Source organism: Falco cherrug, chromosome 7, assembly GCF_023634085.1.
Source record: "Falco cherrug isolate bFalChe1 chromosome 7, bFalChe1.pri, whole genome shotgun sequence".
NCBI classification, from domain to species: domain Eukaryota; kingdom Metazoa; phylum Chordata; class Aves; order Falconiformes; family Falconidae; genus Falco; species Falco cherrug.
Window position 1 is genome coordinate 70549506 of NC_073703.1, and position 13525 is coordinate 70563030.

The 13525-nt window shown below is 47.4% G+C and overlaps 2 protein-coding genes across 7 annotated transcripts in view; both read left to right on the forward strand.

The window, feature by feature from the left end:
• The first annotated feature begins 119 nt into the window (after positions 1-119).
• HARBI1 (harbinger transposase derived 1) lies at positions 120-3511 on the forward strand. The gene is made up of 2 exons (XM_005438724.4): positions 120-1188; positions 1782-3511. Exons 1-2 carry the CDS (start codon positions 519-521, stop codon positions 2156-2158), a joined length of 1047 nt encoding a protein of 348 aa, XP_005438781.3. The 5' UTR covers positions 120-518; the 3' UTR covers positions 2159-3511.
• Positions 3512-5337: 1826 nt separating this feature from the next.
• AMBRA1 (autophagy and beclin 1 regulator 1) overlaps positions 5338-13525 on the forward strand; it is a 138311-nt gene continuing 130123 nt past the window's right edge. For 2 of the 6 annotated variants that reach the window (XM_055716117.1, XM_055716116.1), the window contains exon 1: positions 5347-5585. The gene's annotated coding sequence lies outside the window, so the exon portion shown is untranslated. Of the gene's footprint in view, positions 5586-6373; positions 12453-13525 lie in introns of those variants that run through there. The other 4 variants (XM_055716120.1, XM_055716119.1, XM_055716121.1 and 1 more) reach the window with 4 other exon arrangements.

Sequence of the window (13525 nt, forward strand, 5' to 3'; positions counted from 1 at the left end):
GCCGGGATAAGCGGGAGGCGCCCGCCGCCGCTCCCGCCGGGAGCCCCTCGCTGTGGTGAATCTGCCGCCGCCAACGCGGGGCTGGGGCGGCGGGGGCCGGGCCGGGCGGCGGGCGGTGAGGGCTGCCTGCCGGCGGGAAGGGCCCGGCGGGGCGGCTCCGCTGCCCCCGCAGCGCGCCGGGGGGCGGCGAGGGGCAGGGCCCGGGGGCACCGGGCTGCCGGCGGGCCGTAGCTCCGCGGGGCCCGGGGCCGGCTCCCCAGCCCGGGCAGGCCCCGGCAGCGGCAGGCCCGCTCCCGCCAGGCAGGGCCGCAGGGCTGTCGGCGCCGCAGCGAGCCCTGGCCGGGCTGAACAGCAGGTACAGAGAGATAGAAAGAGACGTGCTGGGGAACGTGCGGGGAGCGGGGAGGCTGCCCGGTGCAAACCGCGCTGAGTGAGGCTCCTTCTCCCTTGGCTTGGCGCAGGCGAAGGCGCGGGGCAAGCCGTGTAACGGGGGCTCCACGGGCCCCCGGCCCCTCGCCATGGCCGTACCTATCGCCGTTCTGGACTGCGACCTCTTGCTCTACGGCCGCGGACACAGGACTTTGGATCGCTTCAAGCTGGAGGATGTCACTGATGAGTATTTAGTATCCACGTATGGCTTTCCCCGACAGTTCATTTACTACCTGGTGGATCTGCTGGGAGCCAGTCTTTCTCGCCCTACACAGCGGTCCAGGGCCATCAGTCCGGAGACGCAGATACTTGCTGCCTTGGGTTTCTACACCTCCGGCTCCTTCCAGACTCGCATGGGGGATGCTATTGGCATTAGTCAAGCCTCCATGAGCCGCTGCGTTGCCAATGTAACTGAGGCGCTGGTGGAAAGAGCCTCCCAGTTTATTCACTTTCCTGAGGATGAAGCTACCGTCCAGAGCCTGAAGGATGACTTTTATGGGCTGGCAGGCATGCCGGGAGTGCTGGGGGTGGTGGACTGCACCCACGTGGCAATCAAAGCGCCAAATGCTGAGGACCTGTCCTACGTGAACCGAAAGGGTCTCCACTCTCTGAACTGCCTGATGGTGTGTGATGCCAGAGGAGTCCTCCTGAGTGCAGAAACACACTGGCCAGGCAGCCTGCCCGACTGCACGGTGTTACAGCAGGCGGCCCTCACAAGCCAGTTTGAAACAGAGCTACATAAAAATGGCTGGCTGCTTGGTAAGTCAGTTTTTCATCATTGTTTTCTGTGGAAAGTCTGTTGGCTCCTTATTGAGTCTAGAGCCTCTGGGCAAAAGCAATATAAAGTAAATCAAAATTTACTTTTGATTGCTTCCGTGAAAATGCCTTGAGATTTGCGATTCAGTTTGGACCATCTCTTAGAAGTCTAGAACGGTAGCTTCCAATCTGTGTTTTATGCAGTCTGATTATTATGTATTAGCTTAAATTCATTCTGTTGAGCACCTGTTTTCAGAATTCTATGCCTTTCTAGGCTGAATTTTGCAATTTTTAATTCTGTGTTGGGTCTTAGTCCAGCTGTCTTTTGCTGTGTTATGTAGCAAATGGATTATCTTCAAACTCTTCTGTGTTCTTCCAGCATTTCCCTGCGTAAATTTGAATGCCTTTATTTTGGTTTTTGTGACATTTGTAAATGTGTGTTATTGTTGCTCTTTCACGCTTTCTCATGCCTCCTGTTTTAGTGAGAGATATAAGTTATTCCGTGTCTGCAGTAGCAGAAAATCAAGGGTCAAGAGCTGAAATCTGTGGTTCACTCTAGGTGTGTAACCTGTCCTCCTCCTTTCCACTGCTAATAGGTGACAGCTCCTTCTTTCTCCGAACGTGGTTGATGACCCCGCTGCATATCCCTGAGACACCAGCTGAGTATCGTTACAACATGGCACATTCTGCCACTCACAATGTCATCGAGCAGACATTCAGAACCATTCGGTCACGTTTCCGCTGCCTGGATGGGTCCAAAGGCACCCTGCAGTATTCTCCAGAGAAATCCAGCCACATCATTCTGGCCTGCTGTGTGCTTCATAACATCTCCCTGGAACACGGGTTGGATGTGTGGTCTTCACCGGCCACAGGACACATGGAACAACCAGAAGAAGAGTACGAGCAAATGGAATCAATGGACTCAGAAGCCTGTCGTATTCGTCAGGAGCTTTTACTTACTCATTTTAGCTAATGTTGTGACAGAGAGAAAGCTTCTGACGGTTCATCTGGGAGGATATATGGAGCAAATATGCCCCTTCCTCTTCTTTAAGTTTGTAAAGACTAAGGAGAAATTTTACCCTCTTCATTTCAGGCGGTATTCTGAACTTCTCTCAATCTCTCCAGAGATGCAATTTAATAGCTAAATTTTTACTGTCATGATGCTTAGAAACTCCCCTTTCTCCTGACTTGGAGAGCAATGTCTAATGTGAGAGCAGCGGAGAAACTTGGGAAATTGAGAATGATGTAAAGCCTGTAAGCCTTGCACTGTTTTACAAAGCAACAATTCTTTGCCACTTGGTAACCCAAGCCACTTATGATTGACTTTTAAACAGTAATTCACACAAATTAAACTTCCTTGTGGGCTCATGCTATGAATTCATGAGCAGCAAAGCAAACATTTACTTTTTTATTTGCAGGTAAAAATTCTTGCTAAAAAAAAAAAAAAAAGACATTTTGCAGTTTTGCATACCTCAGAACCTAGCGATTCCTATTGAAAGCTGACAGCTGCATTCTGGGAGGGGTCTGGTTTTTTGCTGGTACACACCAGTGCTTGCACGTAGCTGGAAGGTCAAGAAGGGCTGAACATTTCTTCTTTCCCAAAGGGATGGGAGAAGATGTTAAGCTATGTTTGACTCTGCCAGTTACTTAACAGATAGCAGGAAATAGGCTAGTGAGTGTAAATCTAGTTCTTGCTAGATACGTCTGCCGTGACAGAAAACTACTTACCTTGTTGGCTGCTGTGAAAGAAATGGCAAGGGTCACAAAAATGGAACTGATTGTAAAAGCTCTCCATCTAGATTGGAGCTGAGGTACGGAAAGGCTGCTCTACCACTGCTGGCAATCTACCTGTTCAGTGGGGAAAGATGACTAATGCACGCAGTGGTTGCTGCCACAAGCCTGGGAAGTTTCCTGGCAACGTTGGCTTTCCAAAATGTGTGGGTGTTTCCAAGGGTCACTTGACAGCAGTCTGAGAAAATTCTGTTTCTTAGACGTTGTTTACTAGGCAGTAAATGAAACAAAAGTGGTTTGGGATGCAGAATGCTGCAAAAATGTAGCTACTTAAAGTAGCAGTGCAACCATCTGGCACAGCAGTTCTGTCCTTTTAGAAGAAATAAGCCTGGATCCTGCCCCACGTCTGAAGAATAAGAAAGTATTGGACATGTTCTTAAGTGTAGGATGGAGATGCAGGATTAGATACAGTTTTGCCAGGTTTGCAGTGGCAGTAAGTGCTTACTGTCTGCAGAAAACCAAGCATGTGTTATGATGCATAACCGTTTTTGTAAGCCTTGATGAGACCTGTAAAATATTATGTACAACAATCGAAGATGCAATTCTATTTTCTTTACGCATCTTCCCATGAGGTATCATGTAAGAACTACTATTGCTCACTGTGGCAAAACCTCCGCTCTTTCACCTAGGAAGAAGCATACAAGCATTGTTTTCTGGGAAAAAAACCCCCAAACAACCCCCCCCAAATATTTTTAAGGTAAGAGTTGCTGCCATATACAGGGCCTGACGGCTCATAATCATATCTGACGGTCTATGCTAAAAATACTGATCTTTAGATGTAAACACCAGCGGACACTGAATGAGCTGCGTGGGTGACGCTAAGGTCAAGCGAGACTTGGACACATGTAGGTACAAACACTGTCACGTAATAACGAGCTGGAGTTTCTCAACTTATGCTATGAATAGCTCTTCTCAGCATGTGCCGAGACCAGAGTGAACTCAACGTGGAGGCACTTCCCAGAACATGTTTGCTGCTGGGTTTTGTCTTCCTTCTGCCACCGTCACCCTTGGTAGAGTTTAATTTCAAAACTGATCTCACTGCCTATCAGTTTGGGCAAAACCTGCATCAGGCCACACCAGACAAAACCAATCCGCTCAAAACTACTCTTTTTCCTTGAGTCAGATTTAAGTACCCTTCAGTGCACTTGGGAAATGGAACTTCCTCATCTAGAGAACAGTTTGCCCCACGTACTCCTAAGCAGCTTCCTTCAAAACAATTCATCTAGGCTTCTCTCTTTTCTCTCAGGTTTAGGTAATATTTAAATTTGACAGCTGAGAGTCATGTCTCTTTTCTGCTTTCTGGCTCCTCTGTACTTTCACCTCATCTTGCCAGCTACATCCCGGAGTACTTACAAAGTCTGCGTATTGTCAGAGCTTTGAAAAATAAGGTCTGCCCTGACCATACAACATCTGATAAATTTCAGTCATCTGTTGGAGGATGACAGTGACTGACTGTCCAAGGTATTGCAGTTTTCACTGCTTGACTAAATTCCTTGTAAAATCCCATCATCGGCCCTTTCTAGTTTTCCCTTAAAATACCAACCTCCTTGAAGACTGTCTGTGCTGCAGGCTGCCTTTGCTCCCTCCAATCCTGTGTATTGCAGTAAACCTCAAGCCCTAAACATCACCTGTCTGGGCCTTTTGACTTTTCCTTTGCTGATTTACTGGTGCAAAGTGCCCTGCCTTGCTTAGATTTTCCTCCCACATCCAAGCTCACCTCCCTGGCGAGCTCTTACCTCTCTGATGCGGAGGGCAGCTCTGTGGGGCTTCTCCCTGTCGGGGGCCTGTCTTCAGGTGGGGCTGTGTACACGTTCTGTGGCTTCACTCTCTGTGAAGTTGGGAGATTAATATATAACAACAAATATTAATGCTGTCCTGTTGCAGAAAAAGGAATTTTTCCAGTTGTGTCTCATCTGATTGCCCTTCACTTTCTCTAAATGCGATTCACTCGGATCCCAACTCTTTTCTCGCCTGTTTTTAATTACATTTTTTCCCGCTCTGTATCAGCCTGAAGGGAAAGACAAAAGGGACAGACAGGAGGTGTGGAGGGCGGGCTGCAGGTGTGCTGTGAGCGGCACAGGCCCGGCAGGAGCGGGGTGCTGCCCCGGCGGCCTCCCCGCCCGGGGGCGAGGGCCAGGGCCAACCCCCCCGGTGCCAAGCCCAGCCGCAGCCCGGCCCGGCTCCGAAGGGTTTCGGGGGGCAGGCCGGCATGCCGTGATTCCTCCCGTGGCCGGGTGCCCGGCGCAGCGCGACCGCCGGCCTCCGCCCGCCACCGGCGCCAGCCTCGCATCCGCCCCCCGCCGCGCCTCCGCGCTCGACTGGTCTCGCCTGCTCTCTGTCGCCCCCAGGCGGCCGCGCGAAGAGCTGCGCCGCGGTGGACGACATCGTCGCTCGGCTGGCGAGGCCTGGCGGCGTTCTAGCCTCGGCTGCTCGGGCCTTGGTACCGCTCTCGGCGCCGCTTTTCGGGCTCGGCTCGGCGCTCGGCTGGCTCGCCTGGCCGGAGCTCGGAGCGGCGGCGGCGACGACCGAGCAGCGGGGGCCGCTCCTTCCGGGCCCGACCCTGGCCCCGGCTCCGCTCCGCCCGTCCGGCCCCGGCCCTTCCGCACCAGGTAGGCTCTGGGCCTACGCGCCCGGCCCGGCTCCAGGCCCGGCCCAGCCGCCGCGCTCCGGGCGGGCGGGTGCGGCCGGACCCGCGGCGGCGCCCCGGAAGGTGTCGGGCACCTGCCCGTGCGGGGCCGCGGCGGGCGGAGGGGCCGGGGCCGGCTACTGGGGCCTTTGTTCGGCCGCTGCGGGCCCGCGGCCTGCGGCGGGGGGGAGCGGGGAGGCCGCCGCGGGGACGGTTGGGCCCCGCTCCCCGCGCTGCCCCGGGCCGGCCGCAGGCGGGGGTGCAGCCCGCGACGGTGGAGCGGGGGGTGGGGGGGAGCTCTGAGGGGAGCTGCCCGCCTCAGCGCCCCGAAACCGGGGCTTACACCCGGGCCTGGGGCTCCCCTCGGCTCCCGCGGGCCGGTGCTGCCGTGCGCCCTCCGGCGCGGCCGGGCCGGGCCGCGCCGCGTTCTGGGGCTGCTGCTCGGCGATAGTCGGTGCTGTCGCTGTTTCCCGGCTTCAGCCGAACAAAATGGGAACTGAGCGCTCCCTTCCCCAGCTCTCCTTCGGGTTTCCCCCGCGTCTGGCGGAACGCGCTTGTGCGCGTAGCGGTGCGCGCAGGATTATCCCCACTGCGAGCGCTCCCGGCCGGGCGCCGGGGGTGGGACCCCCGTGCCCGCCGCCGGTGTTCGTCCCGCGGGGCGTGGGTTTCTGGGGTGGTCCTGGAGTTTGTTGGGATTGCTGGTCGTGTCGGTGCTGTGGTTTCTGCTGCCTTGGGAAAATAATGTTTGCAACAGAACCCCTGTGCCTAACTGGTGTTCCATCTTCCAGAGGTGCTCTAGGTGGTTACCAATTATTTTTCCCGATATGCACTTTTACAGGATTATTCTGGTGTAGGAGACCGATGCAACGATAGCTGTTATTTAGGGGCAAGCTAGTCCTTGGAGAATCAGCTGTATGAATGTGTTCAGCAAGAGTGCTCGGTGCTGCTCTATTTTCTCCTCTCTATGAAATGTTCTTAGATCTTTATATAGAAAAACAATCTCTTTTTCTGTATTTGTCCTTGTTTACTGCTCCACCCAGTTTGGTGTCCTCTGCAAATGTCATCTGGCTTCTTCGCCTTTGCCACTCCCATCCTCTTTCAAATTGCTAATGGGAATGTTAAAATGGGACCTAGGAATGACCTGCCAGTAACGTAATGCTCACTGCCAATCCAGTACCGGACTGTTTAATTTTGTTGTTGGGTCAGTTTTCAGAATGTGGTACGAGGTTAAATCCGGGCAGATTTGAATGTCTTATGGGTGACGTAGGCAGCAGTACCTGAGATTCTCTGCTAAATTTAAAACGCTTGTTTGTGTTCTGGAAGGCTGCTGAAGTGCAGTTTATAACATTCGTAACTCTTCAGTGTAGCTTGCTTACTCATTCTGTACCTGGTTTTGCTGTAGATAACTATTTTTTTTTTTTTTTTCCAAATTGGTCCGTTTGTTTCAGCGGTTACAAATATCTTGTACTCATCTGTTGCTTTGCAGCAGCGTGGATGTTAATGAGTACAGCAGTCCATTAGCATTTAGGTTTTTTCTAATACTTGGCATGAAGAATATATTTCAATCCAAATATCTGGACTTGCCTTTTCAGATTTAGCTGCTGGGGAGTTGATGCTGAGTGTTTACTTTGCTGATGACTTCTTCTTAGTTTTATTTCTTTTGCCCTTTTCTGAGTCATAACTGACCGTCTGGATTGTTGTTTGGTTGTTTTCTACTCTTCCATTTTCTGTGCAGCACTTCTAACTTTTACGCAGCTGTAACAACGAGTTGTAGAGAAGGCAGGTGATGATACAGTCTGCTGCTATTCCCTTGCCACAAATTAGGCATTTCAATACTTCCCCCTTTTTTTGTGTCATAATTTCTTATGGAACTTCTGGAAAGTAACTTTAGTATCTTTTATGCCATGGTTAGCAAGCCAACTGAATTCAAGGCTCTTACAAGTTATTGCTGATGTTAATACTTACTCGTGCTATTAATACCGATGGCATTAAGGCACCTTTCCCCCCACACACACTCTATTGAATTTGTATTTTTGGACACCTGATACAGGGCATGCCTTGTGTGTTTCGGTGTTAGTAGCCTTGCGCTAACCTAGCAAGGACGGTGATAGACACAAAATATTAACGAGTTGAGGACAAAAAATTTGTGGTTTTCAAAAGTCAATAACAAGGTGATGTGCAGTGGAAGAGGATTAGTATTAGGGATATTTTGATGGAAAGTTGTTAAATGATAGTTGCTTAAAGAAAGACCCGTTGATTGGGTTGCTTAAAACAAGAGATCTTGTCTGCCTCTCAGGATTTAGGGTTGGTTGGTAAGAACTCTGACGAGGATTGTTGTCTAATAACTGCTGTCTCCAGTTTTTGTAAACTGTTTGAAGGCACGTGGGACAATGCGGTGCCAGGCCTGAGCGTGCTCCTAATCTGTGTTCGCCCAGCTCTGCTTTCAGTGCTCTGTGAGGTCTTTCGGGCTGTCCTGGCAGGGTGGTGGTTCCTGCTGCCCTCTTCCCGGCACGCAGCACGGATTCTCCACCTTGAGCAGCGCAGAATTGCTGAGAGGAGTCTCCAACCTGTTTTTTGGACATTTTCTCCTCTCGCTTTATATTTCTCCCACAGCCTCAGTCCAAGGCCGAGAAGGGAAAGGGCATCAAGAATTGGCTATGTTTCTTTGTCAGAGTCTAAATCTTCTTTGTCTCCCACCTCTTTAGTTCTGATATATCTGTGTGTGAAAACTTTGGCTTCTGCGTAGATCACTTCTGCTTTTTGGCTTGTTAGCTTATTTGATTATTTCCATGTGAGCAGGAAATTATGTGAACTGCATTTTTTAAAATATGTTCTTGCTTCCAGTTGCTTTTTCTTTATTACTTGGATAAGGTGTACATGCCTTGAGCGCAGCCTTGAACACATGAACGACTTTGTCTTCATCTTGTGGATACCTGACGCTGTTTCTGCTACCGTGTAGCGTTTGTGCTCCCAAATTTCTCGTGGGCGTATAATTTCACTAGGGGGCACTTGGCTGTGGCTCTCGAGCTGGAGGAACCTTGATGTGACTTCTAATGTAAATGCTGGCATTTTGAATTGAAAATGCCTTCACTTTCCTGCCTAAGTGAGAGTAATTCTCTTAAGAGGTTAATCTGAATTCGGTGTAGCTCTGTTTCTCTCTCTCGCTGCCCCTCATTTCCTACTGTGTATACAGTACTTGGCAAAAGATGCCATGCTCTGAGTAGAGAGCTGGGGAAACCAACTCTTCATCTTCTGGATCTCAGTTCAGCTGCTTGTCTTACGTTACACCTTTGTGAAATTATATTTATTCACTTCCTGTCATCTGGATTGGAACGAATCTCTCTCTTCTCGAGAATTCATTAAGTTTATGTGGCAGTTGTAATAATAGTCATGAAAGTGCTCCATATTCTCCTTGGTAAGTGCAACTGTCAGAATCCAGACACAGCTGATCACTTAGTTTTATTTTTATTACTTCCCTTTTTACGTTTACTATTCATTTTCTGACCTTTAGGCGTTGATACCTGCACATTTCTCTTCCACTACTTCATCATTTTGCCATAAATAACTAGCAATTTAATGTACTTTTTTTGACTGAAAAATTCTCTTAAGAGTGTTATAGCTCATTTAATCCAGACTGGGAAGACAAATTATGATTCTAATGGCAGTCAGCTCCTTGTTGCAGTCGCATAGGATCTTAAAGTGGCAATGTACTATTGACTTCTTTGTAATGTAGTTGAATTTCCTGAGCTGTTTATAGTTCCGATTTGAAACATGACATTGAATTTTTTAATCATGAAGCACTAATGCAAGTTATTTTTCTTTAGGAATCCTATTCTGATTTATATGGAAGTGCTTAGAGTGTGGACGCAACTTAGAGCAGTGTATCTAGTGCATCTGTAGACGATGTGCTTTGGAATTACTTTCCACAGCTCTCTGGCCTTAATCAAGGGAAAACTTCAGCTTACGGAATAATACTTTGGGGAATATCTTTATAACTTTGAAGTCTAAAGCCAGGGCTATGTGATGAAAGCGCCTTCATGGTATTAGTTTTGGACTCTTGCACAGTTGCATCATAAACTTACTTTCTCTCCTCCTGAAGCTTTTTTTTAGTGGGTGTTTTTTCCATATGTAGGGGCACGTAGTTGAAGGGTGTGCTCTAATTTCAGGAATCTACATGATTCTAGTGTCTTAAATTAAGTTACTTTTGCTTTTTTAAAACCATAATCAAGGATACAGAAGTAGAAGCAGAGTGAAAGAATGGATTCTGGTTTTGCATTTTTTGTTGTTTTGATTAATCACGCTTAAGATAATCGTTTGTTACACCTCTGTGAACTTTTTACTTTGTGGGTTAGCCTTGTTCAAAGATTCCAGTGCTTTATTTCCAATTTTCTGTTCATTTAGATATTGCTGCAAGATAACTTAGTTGTGTCTGCAAAATGTTTTCTGGGTTGTTTGTTTTTAACCCAAGAAGGGCTAGAACCTCTGAGAACAGCTGATGTAGAAGTACCACAAATTTGAGAAGACAAATCATGTTGTTTGAGGAAAATTAATACTCATCAGGTACATTGTCAGACATGCGTGTGGCCTGGTGGCTTAACACTGAACGTAGCCTGGTTCTTCCAACGCTTGTTTTAAGCTTTGATCTGCGGAACTAATCTGGATATGAGTCATGTCACTTGTTTTTTACTGATTTTGTTGTTGTTATAGCATTATTCAAATTCCAGTGCTACGTAGTTCAGTTGCTTACTGAACTAGGGCTCTTTGCGTTGTCTTGCTTGGTTAGCTGAGTTGATGCAGTGCAAAGAGGGCAAATCAGCATTTTTGTTTTGGTTTTGCATAAACTTTTTTATTTTGATCTGTCTTTCAAGTAGAGACATGAAAAAGGTTAGTGGGAATGGCACAACACTTGGTATAAATTGCATCAATATTTTTAATGAAATTGTTAGTAGAATTCAGGTCTTCTATCTGGGATAGTGTTTCTGGGGCTTCTTATGTGGCATGGTTCCATGCAACTTAGGAAGATGTTAGCATTGTAATCTCTGTGTTGCAGAGTGGGGGGGAAAACTTGGAGTGTAAACAAGGAAGGGAACTAGAAAGTTCCTGGAGCTATGAGACTGCTCACATATATTGCAAATGATGTTTTAGGCATGTGGGTTGTCCTTAGAAATCTCCTGTCCGTGGGTCTCAGAACCAGGTTTTATTGCTGTATCAGTGAAGCTGCTGTCCCAGAAGGAGGGCCTGTGTAGTCTGCAGTCACTGGCAAGATGACCGCTTGGCTGTCTTCAACATGCACAATCTTTTCTTTGCTCTTTGGAGCTTCTGAAAGACACAGGCGTCTTGATAAAGCAGTTTGCCTCAAAATTGAACTATGTAAAACACAAGGGAAACTTATTTGTTGTAGAAAATACTTTGAGGAAATAGCATGTCTTGTGACTACAGCCTGGGTGAGGATCGCTGGTGGTGGATTCAGGTGAAGCATTTGGCTGTACTGCTGCTACGCTCTCTTCACACCTGTCTGACGATCTTCTGATCGTTCCTGGAGAACCCACCCACATGTACAATAGTGGGAATGCTAAAATTATTGCTAATATTTATGAAATGACTCAAGCATATTAAATACAATACGAAATGCTCTTGAACTGTTTAACATTTTGCTGATACTCAAAGCCTGAGAAACTGCAGTTTAATTTGGAGTAAATGAAACGGCATGCTTTGTTGTTAGTGCTGGACACTTCGCTTGAGAACAGGCATTTTGAAAACAGAAGTTTCTGACTTACACAGTAGGTAGGCCCACGGCCGGAGCTGGGATAGTTCAGAGTACTAATAATCTGTTTCTTGCCTTTTCTAGAGACAAGTTTGCTTGTGGTTTTGCAGGTCAGTGGCGTGCCTCATTGTTCACAGCAGTTTTGTTTTTGTTTTGTTGGGTTGTGGTTTTTTCCCCGTCTGTGTTCTTTTAATACAAAGTATACAGCCTGCACTGGTCCATAACCTGTGTGGATTATATCCATTTTACAGTCAACGCATTTGGGAAGTCTTAAAACTTGATGAAGGGACTTTGAGACAGAAACCACCAGCGCATGCTTTTCTCCCCTTTGGTCTTTTCTAGGGCAGCTTATACATGCATCCTCTCTGTGGATCCCAGATTGCAAAGCCAGAGACAGCTTTTATATTTCACTTCATGTTGCCTCTTTCTTCATCAGTCACTTGAGACCTCTTTGGGCAGAAAATTGTCTGAAATCGTTGGGACATTTGTGTCTCTTGGATAGAACTTCTGTTATAAATAGCATTTACTGATGGTAGCTTTTTTTCTTTTCAAACACTGGTAGAGCTGTTTACTCTGTTTCTGTACACGCACATCAGGAAAGGCTTTTAGTCTTGGACTCAGCATGCAGCCAAGAAGTTCTTTGGAGTGGTAATAGATTTGTAGTCTGAGAGCTGAAGGCCACATGAAATAGCTTCTTTTCCCAATCAAGAATTGAATAACAGGAGGTAGTACTTTCGATACTATTCTTTGTATCAAAGCCAGCTGTGCTCCCAGAATGGTGGTACCGCATCTCCACAAAATTAATAGCACCAAAGATGTTGGGGGAGGCAGGGCATGTTAAGAGATGGGACCACCATCTCTGTAAAGTGGTAGAGGTTCTAACTGGATTGGTAAACCACTGCATGATGCATAAAATATCTTGATATCCTTTCTGTATGGCGATTTGAATGTGCTTTTTATTCCTCTTCTCTCCCTATCTTTTTGTCAGTGTTTTCATGGAGTCCTGCACCACTATGAAGTATTAGCAGTTTGCTGCTTCACTTCAGTTTTCTAGAGGTTCAGCATCTGTAACAGTGACAATTACAAGTGAGCTTGTATTGCTTTGAGGCTGGGAGTTCTTAAGGCTTCTTCAAGGGGAGCTGGCACAGAGCAAGTAGAAGGCTTGAGGCTGGGCTGTGTAATGCTCTTTCCAAAACTGTAAACAGCCCAGCATGCTGTCCTGAAGTGCCCTGAAGGGAGAAAACTGTTGAGGAAAGCTGCCAATTATAGAAAAATTTATGACTCTCCCCTTTCAGAATTTCTGTGGTGCCCTGGACCACATCCAGGGCATCAGCTAATCTTCCAGTTGTTGGACTCCGCTTTTGGTCTTCCTAATTAAAAAAAAAAAAAAAAAAAGAACCAGCCCCATCCCAGCCCCCCAACAAGAAGAGAACAGAAAAATACCAAACCCTGAGCAGTTCCTTGTTTTGGTGGTCAGCTGTTTATCAGTTGTGATAGCACGGGTATTTGTAATAGAAGCTGTTACTGAATCAGTCCACCTCTTGCCTGGACAGGTTTGATCCAGTGAGCTGCAAGTTTTCTTTATGCTGAGGCCTGAGAAGTATTTTCAAAGCCACTGCATTTCATTTGAACTGTGTTAGTCAGGTGGTTACCAAGCAGCTATAAATGTGGTTGGTACTGCCGTGGTTTATCTGCTAATGTTATTTAATAACATGCTGTCGTTGTTCAGTTGCTTATATTTGAGCAAAGTGTTTGGTGTTGGTGGGTAGCTTTACTAGATTACAGAAGGAACTGGCTCCTTAAAACAAGCTCCACACCCCACCCCCCCCAAAAAAAACAAACTCAAACCAAAAAACAACCAAAAAAACCCCCAGCAACAAAACAAACCAACCAACACTCCCCCAAAAAACCAACAAACCCAGCAAAAGAAAACACCACCCAAACCAATCCTGAAGGTATGATCCAATGATAAGGTTAAAGGCTTCCCGCAAAAGCGAGCAAAAGGTAATGCCTGTGTCTGCACTGCATCTCTTTCTCCATTTGAAAGCTCTAATTTTTTTTGCCCGTCTGACGTGTTGCTGAACGTGTCACCAGCTAGGGGAGAGCAGTTACTGCATTCAGGCTAATTCACAAAAAGGAGTAAGCTTTCCCCTTAGGAT